At 45.2% G+C, this 12,821-nt stretch overlaps 1 protein-coding gene across 1 annotated transcript in view; it reads right to left on the reverse strand.

Annotated features, from left to right (window-relative positions):
- LOC126166863 (microtubule-associated protein futsch-like) overlaps window positions 1-12,821 on the reverse strand; it is a 474,845-nt gene that overhangs the window by 313,196 nt on the left and 148,828 nt on the right. Inside the window, exon 2 of the mRNA XM_049920436.1 lies at window positions 1,245-1,540. Coding sequence (XP_049776393.1) covers window positions 1,245-1,540 — 296 coding nt within the window. The remainder of the gene's footprint in view (window positions 1-1,244; window positions 1,541-12,821) is intronic.

The following is a 12,821-nucleotide window of genomic DNA, read 5'->3' on the forward strand; positions in this document are numbered from 1 at the left end:
AGATCGGAAAGCAGATTAAAGGGGAGAGAGAGAGAGGGAGAGCGAGAGAGAGAGAGAGAGAGAGAGAGAGAGAGAGAGCAGGCATGAAACGTAGAGGGGGTGGGATTTGCTTCAAGTGGGGCAGAGAGGGGGCAGACACTTTCATAACGCTGTGACTACTGACCTGTGGCCACACTGCAGCCTGTAGGTGAGCTAGCCAACGCCCGAAAGGATAATTAATATGACAAACTGCCTATTGGCTTCTGTCTCGGGTTCTTCGGCCGACGTTCATCTAATGATTTTTCTGACGGTGGCAATGGAGGGTGAAGCTTTGACAATGCCAGCCACTCGTGCTGGCGAAACGTCAGAAAAATCATTAGATGAACGTCGGCCGAAGAACCCGAGACAGAAGCCAATAGGCAGTTTGTCAACAAGTGGCCACGAAAGCCTTAACAATTTTGATAATTAATATCATTAGCTACCTGCAATTGGCGGAAGGATACGCCCCGAATGATTCAAGACTGGCCTGACTACTGACGCGACACGCACTTTAGCTTCTTCTATCACAGCGACTAGAGAAAAAGTCGTGGAATAACGTTTATTGTACGGTGCTGGTGTTTCAGCAGTACGACGCCTGTCATCCTAAACAAGCAAGGGTGGCCGTGTGACTGACCAAACACAAGGGTTCAAGTGCGCGCTTCGTCTTCTTTCAGCCATTTGCAACTGGCTGGTAGCAATTATTTCTGGTGCTGAAATCCCCGCGCACTTACTTTTTTGTGGGGAACTTTTCTGTCCTGAGCACCACAGACAACTGGTGAGGAATTTTAAGCTTCTGCAGAAGATAGCCGATGGCATTAGGAACAGTTAGAGTAAACAGTATCTTTCGCTTCTTTGGAGTTTCCAAGTCAACCAGTGAAAACCGAATTGTTGGCGTCGTCCTCTTGCGAAAGGACGCCTTTCTTCAAACCGTGTGGAAAAGGCTGCGTTAAAAAACAACAGTTCGAGATGGACTGCCTTGAACTGTCATCCCGGTCACCCCAGATAGAACGGATTACTGCCAGACCTGTCCAGCTGCACATCACACTTGAAGTAGACCGGGGCTGGGGAGATGTAGAAGAGCAACAGCACTATACATGTTGGTCTTAATGGGAACGATTTTTAACTTTTTATTCGTGTTTTGTCGACTTTTGTAGTGGTTGTAGTGGCCCTGTGGACAGGCCTCGACTCAGCTGGTGCCGGCATGCACAGTGGGAGTGTTTGTTTACCTGTGGATATCTCTGGTGGGCGACTCGGAGTCGCGGATCTCCTTGGACTTGAGCGAGAGGAACCCCTCGTCGGCCAGCGAGTCGGCGTGGCGGATGGTGGCGCTCTTGGTCTCCTGCTGGCGGAGGTCGGAGGCGCTGCCGCCGAAGTGCGGGGGCGGGGGCGAGCCGCCGGTGACGCTCAGAACGTCGCGCAAGACCTCGCCGGTCGTGTAGAACTCTCGCAGGCGCTGCTCGCGCAGCTTGTACATGCGCGCGCGGATCTCCTTCTTGCGCGCAAAGTCGTCGGTCTGCTGCCACTGCAAGAGACCGGCAACAAACTTAGTGGCGTGCCAAAAGAGGCTGTTACGCAGCAGCACTGAACGTTCGAGACACACAAACACACACAGCGGCAGCCATCGCATTCGTACAAAAAGAGTCTACCACCTGGAAATACTCTCATCCGCTGCTCATAGCGCGAGTTGTCCATCGCCACTATATCATTGACGTATCTCCTGATAATAAAATGCATTGCAGTTCTCCCATGATACACCAGCTATGAGTGTTCCAGTTGAGTCATAACTAGCACCCAGGAAAGCGATCCTGAGATTTTTGTCAATAAAATAGGCATGGTAGTGTCAGCCGTTTCACATTAGTATGTGACAGAAACGTGGCGTTTGTTTCAGAATAGCTTTTGCAAAGATTAACTACAGTCAAGGTAGGTGTGATCCGAAATAGGCCTATTTTGTGAAATTAAAAACACTAATAATGAAGACACAAAAGAATTAAAGACGTTAGCTGAATAATAATTCCAATACCAAAGAAAGCAGGTGATGACAGATATGAAAATTACCGAACTATCAGTTTAATAAGTCACGGCTGCAAAATACTAACGCGAATTCTTTACAAACGAATGGAAAAACTGGTAGAAGCCGACCTCGGGGAAGATCAGTTTGGATTCTGTAGAAATGTTGGAACACGTGAGGCAATACTGACCCTACGACTTATCTTAGAAGAAAGATTAAGGAAAGGCAAACCTACGTTTCTAGCATTTAGAGAAGGCTTTTGACAATGTTGACTAGAACACTCTCTTTCAAATTCTGAAGGTGGCAGGGGTAAAATACAAGGAGCGAAAGGCTATTTACAATTTGTACAGAAACCAGATGGCACTTATAAGAGGCGAGGGACATGAAAGGGAAGCAGTGGTTGGGAAGGATGTGAGACAGGGTTGTAGCCTCTCTCCGATGTTAGTCAATCTGTATATTGAACAGGCAGTAAAGGAAACAGAAGAAAAATTCGGAGTAGGAATTAAAATCCATGGAGAAGAAATAAAAACTTTGAGGTTCACCGATGACTTTGTAATTCTGTCAGAGACAGCAAAGCGCTTGGAAGAGCAGTTGAACGGAATGGACAGTGTCTTGAAAGGAAGATATAAGATGAACATCAACAAAAGCAAAAGGAGGATAATGGAATGTAGTCGAATTAAGTCGGGTCATGCTGAGGGAATTAGATTACGAAATGAGACACTTAAAGTAGTAAAGGAGTTTTGCTATTTGGGGAGCAAAATAACTGATGATGGTCGAAGTAGAGAGGATATCAAGTGTAGACTGGCAATGGCAAGGAAAGCGTGTCTGATGAAGAAAAATTTGTTAACATCGAGTATAGATTTAAGTGTGAGGAAGTCGTTTCTGAAAGTATTTGTATGGAGTGTAGCCATGTATGGTAGTGAAACATGGACGATAAATAGTTGGGACAAGAAGAGAAAAGAAGCTTTCGAAATGTGGTGCTACAGAAGAATGCTGAAGATTAGATGGGTAGATCACATAACTAATGAGGAGGTATTGAATAGAATTGGGAAGAAGAGGAGTTTGTGGCACAACTTGACTAGAAGCAGGGATCGGTTGGTAGGACATGTTCTGAGGCATCAAGGGATCACCAATTTAGTATTGGAGGGCAGCGTGGAGGGTAAAAATCGTAGAGGGAGACCAAGAGATGAATGCACTAAGCAGATTCAGAAGGATGTAGGTTGCAGTAGGTACTGGGAGATGAAGAAGCTTGCACAGCACAGAGTAGCATGGAGTGCTGCATCAAACCAGTCTTAGGACTGAAGACCACAACAACAACAACAACAACAACAACAACTACTACTACTACTACTACTACTACTACTACTACTACTACTGTGAAGACAGGTATGATCCGAAATAGGCCTATTTGTGGAATTAAAAGCACTATTAACGAAGATACAAAAGAATTAAAGACGGTAGCTGCCAGTGAGCACTGATTTATATCAATGGAGCAAGTTGAAAATTTGTGCTAGACCAGGCTTCGTCCTGGGTGTGCAGCTTATTAGGGAGACGCGCTGCGCTGTCCAATATGCCATCCTGACACAGTGGTCATCACAAACACACACACTACACTACCTAGTGGCTGAGGTACTGCGTTGGAAAGAAAAGAAAAGGAAAACACTAATTAATCTTCCAAGTTGGTGTGGTACATTCACAACGAGGTAGAAAAAGCACAACAGGACACTCTGGTTGTGGTAACACTGGATAACTTTAGTAGTACGCAGTTGATCTCGAATTCATGCTTCTGTTAAAGACAGCTTTGCTTTCGGAACTATATCTTTCCTTACGGACGAAATAGTCTTTAGTTAAGGAAGGATATTTGGGGAAAGCAACCGGCCATGGTGTTACTGAATCAACGATCCCCGCTCTCTTCTGAGACGATTAATATGCATAGCCAGAAATCTATACCAGACTGATGGTATTATCAGCCTGTAGCATTAGAGATTTTGAAAATTGTTGTTGGACATGGGCGTGTGGATTCTGTAACCTGCGGAATCCAGCAGATCGAGAACGTATTTACAAGAACGGAAGCTATTTGTTCTCCCACGCGTCGGGGAGAGGAGACATGGCGCAGAAAACGGATAAACTGGAACTAGCCGAAAGTTACGGATCAGTGTGCTGACAGAATATGAAACACAAGTAAACGTGGTTGACTTAATTTGAACCGATTAATTTCTGTGGGTGTTAACATCATTGTTAATTAATGCACTAAACCAGAAGGTGGAATGTAAACAGAGCTAGTAAGGGATGGACAACAATACCAAATAACTACAAAGGGATGAAGGAACATAATTAAAGTCATCGAAAAATTGGTCTTTTTGGACTAGCTGTTTGGCTGATCTACGTAAAAGGAAAAAATCTGCAACTGTATGTGTCGTCTTCCTTCCCCCTTTGAGATCTGCAAGCAGAGGCGCCGTGGTGGCACTGGACCTAGATGTAGCTGTTCCGTGAACTGACGGCAGAAGAAACTATCAATGGCAGGATGGAGCCAATATAGGAAAAGCAGAAGGCAACGTAAAATGGCCAATCAGGAGCTTATGTGTGGATTACATTTCAAACTTTCCCACAGCCTTTTATTAAGTAGGTGGAATACGGTTTAATGGCCCTTTCACTGTCGAAGTTCGCCGCTCGTGGTCTCGCGGTAGCGTTCTCGCTTCCCGAGCACGGGGTCCCGGGTTCGATTCCCGGCGGGGTCAGGGATTTTCACCTGCCTCGAGATGACTGGGTGTTTGTGTTGTCCTCATCATTTCATCATCATCCAGGAAAGTGGCGAAATTGGACTGAGCAAAGATTGGATAATTGTACGGGCGCTGATAACCACGCAGTTGAGCGCCCCACAAACCAAACATCATCATCATCACTGTCGAAGTTATTAGATGTGGAGGACAATCTCGTATTGAGGGAAGTTGGGGGAAAATCATGGGCTGTCCTTTCGATGATATCTTTCTGGTATTTATCTTACGCGATTTAGGAGAATCATAAAAAAACTAAATCTGGATGACCGGACAGGGATTTGAACTGCAGTGCTTTTGAATTCGAGCCGAAAGTCTTATAATTGCTCCGCCTCACGTGGCAGCGTTCTATGAAATGCACGGGAAAGCCATTACTGACGGTGGTCCCCCGTAGTGGAAAAGTTAATCCCACTGGTGCTTTCCAAGACAGGTAAACTGCACTGCAGCCGTTCTCCCACCGCGCCTAGGCTACAAATTTGATACCTCATCCACAATTAAGTGGGAGGCTATGGTAAACTATTTTAATTAATAATAACGTGAGTTTCGAGTTTTAATGCTTAATTATTCCTGTATCAAAGCTATAAAAGTTTACCATTTATAAAACTCTCATTAAACACAGCTTAGATCCGAGTATCTGCCAAGATTCCAACCTGAAATCTTTCAGACACTCAAACAGTGATACGACTCGGTTGAACATTACCAAGGCAATGTAATTTCATGTACTGGTTCCATTAGTCACTACAAGTGAACTCACAGTACTGACGAAAATAAACGATTTTCCTGTGTTTATCATAGCTCGCCATACCTATCATTTCGCGCACAGGAAATGAAAAATTTATAAAGTTCTCGCTGCTTATTTTCAATACGATAAAAAGAAATTCTCATCTGCTTGGACGTCACTCAGTTTGGTATGCTTTCGACAGGAAGCTTTGAAATACATACTACCTTCCTAGCAATGCAAAAATGTCCGAAACAAAATTTAGTATTATTATTTTCGATAGTAAATGAAAATAAAAATGTGAATTTTACAACACTGTTATTACATACATGTCAAATATCTTCGCTGAATGCGGCTGCGATTCAAGTGACCTAATGTGTGTAAAAGAACACAATGATATGACTGATTTTTATGGCTGAGGTGGCCTTCCTAGGAGAAGTATCAACTTAATAGGGGAAGGAAATGAAATGAGGGGTAGACCAAAACGGGACTGATTTTTATGGCTGAGGTGGCCTTCCTAGGAGAAGTATCAACTTAATAGGGGAAGGAAATGAAATGAGGGGTAGACCAAAACGGAGATAGATAGAGTTGGTTTTTATTGCTTTGGGGGAAGGGGCATAAGTGAAAAAAACGGCAGCAATGCTAACAATGGGCCATAAAGCGTGGACGAATGTGGCGCACGGTAGTGACTGCGCGTGTGAAGGTAAAATAGGTCTCTAAAAGTGAAGAAATAAAAACGATTGTACTCTCGTTTAGCACTAGTACTTTGTATTTAGTTACGTTTTATACAATATGTGCGGTAATTTTTGTACAAGAATTATGACGCCAACTAGTATACTGCTCAGAGTATAATTATACAGTGAAAACAAAGAGTCCTACACCGTTAATCAAATCCTCCACCTCGAGTATTCTAAGCCAACATACTGGACACTGCACTAACTGAAACACGTTGTTATACTGAACTGAACGTAAGTACATAAAGTACTCATGGATGCAGTGATGCCAAAGTACTTTTCTTTGACGCCCTTTTTGTACTGAAAATATGAACTCAAGGAAATTTTATTACAGGCACGTTTGTACTGTTGCTACCCAAGGAATCGTGCTGAGAAGTTCGGGTACTCAAATTTTCCTTCGTTCTGTAAATATAACTGTACTGGAATACCGGAACTTCAATACTTTAATTAGCGATAACATTTTACCCAGTGTGCTACGTTTGTGTTTAGAGTAGCTATTTGTCACAGATACTGAGGAATAAACAAGTCTTAGAGAAGATCAATAGAGAATTCACTAAAACTAACCCACAAGGGATGCAGCTGCAGTGTATGAGCATTATTAGACTCGCCTAAGTAGTATTAACAAGTAGTTTCAAGACAGCAGAATGATGCAGAAGTATTACAGAGTGGCTGAAAAAACAGACAGACAGGAAACAGAATGTGGGGTCATAAGTAAGAAAATCCAAAGTGCTGCAGGTTTGAGAGTAGATGGACTCACTCTCAAGACAGCTGACCGCTTCGAGTACTTAGGGAATCTTTTTCGTAACGACAAAAGCACGGATATAGAAAAAGATGCCCGTCTAGAAGCAGCTAACAGAAGAGTTTACATTTGTATAAATAACTACAAAATCCGCCTTTATCGCTAATATTATATGTATGAGCAGCTTTGATACACAGGGTGTCCCAGAAATGTTGCGACAAACTTCGAGGGGTTGTAACTTTGCACGTTGACGGGCCGTAGGTGGAAGGTCTCGCAATGTTGTTGTTCTTCACTGATCGCGCCGTGATCGCAGTGGAGAAGATGGAGCTAGCTGTTGTGTAGAAAGACGTTATCTCCCATGAATGCGATGCTCTGTAGTCTCCGTGGATGTGGGTTTCGGGCACAGGTTTCCATCCGCAGTTTATTTTTCTTCTGGAAACCTCTAAAATCGCCAATGCTTTTCTATATACAGGAGGGAAAAAAACTACGGATGGAAACCCGTGTCAGCAACCTCACCCACCAAGACAAAAGAGCATGGCATTCATCCATCTTCTCTGGTGGCGATCGTAGCAATCAGTCGCGATCACTGAATAACAAACAACACTGCGAGACGTTCCGCCCACGGTCCGTGAGCGTACAAAGTCACGTTTCCTGCTGAAGGAGTTGCCTAGTGCCAGGCGCTGGCGTCTATACCTTTAACGCTCTGTAGCGACTTTGGATAACGTTTCCGGACACGCGTTCTTATCCTCGATTTGTCCCTAAAGACAAGCTCTAGAACACTTCTAAGTTTGTCGCAACATTTCTGGGACAGCTGTTATAGTAGGATGAAGAGAAACTGTTAATACTCGAAAGAAAAAAAAAACTTAACAAACATTTTTGGGCATGTTGTAATCCAATAGAATAACATGGTATGGAGAATAGAAAAAAGGAAGAAAGGGAGTTTGCACAAACGCCGTAACACTGACGAAGTGCTAAAAGAGAGTAGTTTGATGTAGGCTGGTCACATGTCAAGAATGTTGGAAACAGACAAGCTACATACAGCATTCTGTAGGACAATACCAAGAGCGAGAAGATGAGGAATATTCAGAATTAGGTTGCGAGACAATACCGTAAGTGACACAGCTAGCATGAAAATCAAGTCGGACTGGACAGCAAAAGCACGCTTTTCAAAGAAATTGAAGAGTCTCACAGCGGTTACATGTATGTGAACCTTCCAGTTTAAATCACTCCGTACCCATACTACTAGATATTTTATAGATGTGATTGCTTCCAGTCATCGTACCGCAGTCGAGTAAATCATACAATAACGAGACATTCTGCCTGTTTATACGCGGTATTTTACACTTGTTTATCTAGAAGTGAAACTGCGAAGCCCTGCACCAGACGACGAACGGCTGCCAGAGTTTCCTAGCACTGCGACGTCTCCGCCGGCCGGAGTGGCCGAGCGGTTCTAGGCGCTACAGTCTGGAACCGCGCGTTCGCTACGGTCGCAGGTTCGAATCCTGCCTCGGGCATGGTTGTGTGTGATGTTCTTAGGTTAAGTTAGGCTTAAGTAGTTCTAAGTTCTAGGGGACTGATGACTTCAGCAGTTGAGTCCCATAGTGCTCAGAGCCACTGCGACTTCTCCGTATACCACAGTATCATTCGCGAAAAGCTTTATCCACAGGGTCACTTCATACACTGTGAAAAGTAATGGTCGAACAACACTCCTTTGGGGTACTGTGCCGGCCGGGGTGGCCGAGTGGTTCTAGGCCCTTCAGTCCGTAACCGCGCGCCTGCTACGGTTGCAGGTTCGAATCCTGCCTCGGGCACGGATGTGTGTGATGTCCTTAGGTTAGTTAGGTTTAAGTAGTTCTGAGTTCTAGGGGACTGATGACCTTAGAAGTTTAGTCCCATAGTGCTCAGAGCCATTTTAACCATTTTGGCGTACCGTCCGAAGGTACTTCTACGTCTAAAGATTTCTCTGCATTTGGAATGACATGCTCTTTTATGTTTGCTACGAAGTCATCAACCCAGTAACACAGCTGGACACACATATTGTACGCTCACATTTTGTTCGTTATGTGACAGTACGGAACCGTATCGAACGCCATCCGGATGTCAATGAACTTGGCATCAACCCGGGTGCCGGTATCTGCTGCTTGGGTTTCGTGGACGAACAGATGGCGCTGGATTTCACACGAGCCCTGCGAAGGTGCGGCCACCGTGCCGCCCGTCAAGCTCGCTAAACATCAAAGCGTTCGGGCCAGTGCTAACGTCAGCTGTAATGGGCACTTACCTACACGCGAGAGGCTAGATGACGTACACTGTCCGGCAGGTAATGCGAGGACGGGGCGGCGAGTACTGTGTCCGTCTCGAGAGCCGTGTCAACACTGGGCCAGTGGCTGAGAGGCGGCAGACGCCACTGTGCGCCGAGCGAGCGTCGAGCGCGTCTCTTTTGTCGCGGCTGTGGGAGACCCGCGGATTCCGGCTAAACGGGAGGTCAGCGCGCGTATAAGGAGCATGCCTCGCTTTCCAGGGCGCCAGCGGGTGCGTGAGCTCACGGCGGCTTCTGCGAACCGGCCCCTCGCCGCGCTATCGCGTTGCAACCGGAGACCGCAGGCCCGTCCTTGGCACGGTTCGCCCGTGACATACGCCGCGCCGGCCGATACGTAGGCCTCTCCCCGGTCGCTCGCGGCGCCGACGAAAAGGGGCCAGCAGGCTCCGAGACACGGCCGGCTCACCTCGGCGCAACTGCGCGCTCTCGCTCACGCAATTCCACGACCCCAGCGCTGTTATGAGAATTGAGAGCCCCTTCAGACGAGCGACTTTCTTGTTTTAATCGACTATTCGCAGCAACTGAGTCTGCTGCAGCACTCCTGGCGTTCTACGCTTGAACTCCCGGGGACAACACGGCAAGTGCCATAAGCCGATTTCTCAGAAACTTCGCTCAGTGGAAGAGGAGTCGAAAGAAGCGAATACGTATCTAGGCTTGTCCGTAGAACTCGACCGTCTCTGAGAAAACGACGGTCAAAGTTTCGACGTAATTCAGAGTCGAAATGGTGGCACAGTGACTAGAGTCGCGGCCTCATTTTCGCGGTCTATGTTAGAAACCCGATTTTGATTTATTTCATTTTATTTTTTCATTTATCTACCTACCAATGTCAAAAAATGTTCAAAATGGTTCAAATGGCTCTGAGCAGTATGGGACTTAACATCTGTGGTCACAGTCCCCTAGAACGTAGAACTACTTAAACCTAACTAACCTAAGGACATCACACACATCCAAGCCCGAGGCAGGATTCGAACCTGCGACCGTAGCGGTCACGCGCTTCCAGACTGAAGCGCCTAAAACCGCACGGCCACACCGGCTGCCTCAAAAAATGATCAAATGTGTGTGAAATCTTATGGGACTTAATTGCTAAAGTCATCAGTCCATAAGCTTACACACTACTTAACCTAAATTATCCTAAGGACAAACACACACACACCCATGCCCGAGGGTGGATTCGAACAGCCCCACAGTCTATAACTGCAGCGCCCTAGACCGCTCGGATAATCCCGCGCAACTATCTACCAATGTCCATAGAACGCTACTGCAGAACGTTTCTTATCAAGTTACGGGATACAAGGGCGTTATATTAATTGTAAAATTACCACTGGGTTTCACAGTAAGTGTCATATAGGGTGACAATTATTGAACTATATGAAGAAAAACTTAAATTAGTTACCAACTACGGCGTGCACACACTTTATTCAACATGTAAACGTCACTACAGATATTCGGACTTAGGTTATGGCATGTTCGATATGCCTGCCATCTTTGGCGATGATGTGACGCAGACGAATACCGAAATTCTGCATGACCCGCTGAAGTGTCAGAACATCGATGCTGTCGATGACCTCTTTATTTGTTGGAGAGAATATGTACGGACAAATACATCAATATTTATAACACCTCTGTTTCTTGGTTTGTTCGTAATTGCAAAATAACGTCGAATTTTTCTCCCTTCGTTAGCTCTGACTTTGTTACTGTTGAAACAATTTTTTATTGAAACACGTCTCCCCACTTACAGTCATATTTATGCACACTGTAAACATTTTCTTCGCCCAGATATTGTAAAACGGAAATACCTTTCTTTCTTTCTTCCGGATGTTTGGTGTGGAGAACACCAACAGGAAAAATAGCAGGTCGTCGTGCAGTGTTTGAAATATGACACAAAAAGAAAGGAAACGTCAAAATAAGAATTACTTTCCTTATGGTTTGAAGAGTAGTTGTACAGAATTCCCGAATGTCAAAATTTGCGCCTTAGACTAAATTTTCCCCTATTGACCTGTTTCGGCTGTTATGTGACGGTTAAGCAGTAGCTGACGTGTATGAAGTTAGGCCACCGCGCTGTCCATCAGCATTTTGCGGACAGACATAAGACTTATGCCAATAATCATACTTTTAAACTATTTTTACAACAGTTTTGATCACTCCAGGAACGAAAGAAAGAGTAAGAAGACACAAAAGCAGACGACGTCACAATCTGCTGTTTTTGCACTTGAAGATTTAAGAACTCTACTCTCGTCACAGTCAACTAGTCATTAACGCCACTGAAACATCTGAGACGTGGTTGGCGGCTAATTTAAACGCAGGTACGTGACACCCACTGCACCACGAGTAGTCCACTCTGACCGGAATGTCTCTCGTGTAAAACGGTCTTCAAGAAATACAGCCACGCACCGACAAAGAATCAGCACAGATTCAGGGAGAAAAAAAAAGGCTCGTGTCAAACACAGCTCGCTTTCCAGAATGAAACTTTCACTGCAGCGGAGTGTCCACTAACATGAAACTTCCTGGCAGATTAAAACTGTGTGGCGGACCGAGACTCGAACTCTAGACCATTGGCTTTCGTGGGCAAGTGCTCTATCATCTGAGCTACCCAAGCACGACTCACGCACCGTCCTCACAGTTTCACTTTTGCCAGTACCTCGTCTCCTACCTTCCGAACATCAGAGAAGCTCTTCTGCGAACCTTGCAGAACTCACACTCCTGGAAGAAAAGATATTGCGGAGACATGGCTTAGCCACAGCCTGCGGGGTTGTTTGCAGAATGATATTTTCACTCTGCAGCGGAGTGTGCGCTGATATGAAACTTCCTGGCAGATTAAAACTGTGTGCCGGACCGAGACTCGGAGTCGGGTCTCGAGTTCGAGTCTCGGTCCGGCACATAGTTTCAATCTCCCAGGAAGTTTAATAGCTCGCTTTATCCATAGCCAGCAAACACTACATGCAGGTGGATATGTAGACTGCATCTTTCTAAAATTCCAAAAGACTACCGAGAGAGTGGTAAAACACTGGACTTATATTCGTGAGGACGGCGATTGAAATCTTCATCCAGCCATCCACATTTAGATTCTCCATGGTTACTGTAAATTGCTTAAGACAAATGATGGGATGATCCTTTTGAAAGGTGGCAGTCAGTTTCCTTCCCTATCCTTCCCCAGAGCGAACTTGTGCTCTGTTTGTAATGACTTTGTTGTCGATGGGACATCAAATCCTGTTTCTTTTAGCACGAAATATAGCATCTACATGATGTGACTGTGAACTGAATCTGCACCTACATCTCTGTTCCTCAAGCCACAGCACATTCCATTCGTGGATGGTTCAACGCAGGAAGGAAGACTGTCGGAACCTCTTCATATGATTCCGAATTACCCTAATTTTAATGTTGGTGGTCATTACACGAAATGTGGTCATTACACAAGGTTCCATTACAGCAGACTTGGTCAATACATCAGATGTGGTTATAACACAAAGACGTGGCCATTAGACGATACGTGGTCATTACATGAGGTGTGGTCAT

Source organism: Schistocerca cancellata, chromosome 1, assembly GCF_023864275.1.
Source record: "Schistocerca cancellata isolate TAMUIC-IGC-003103 chromosome 1, iqSchCanc2.1, whole genome shotgun sequence".
NCBI classification, from domain to species: Eukaryota; Metazoa; Arthropoda; class Insecta; order Orthoptera; family Acrididae; genus Schistocerca; species Schistocerca cancellata.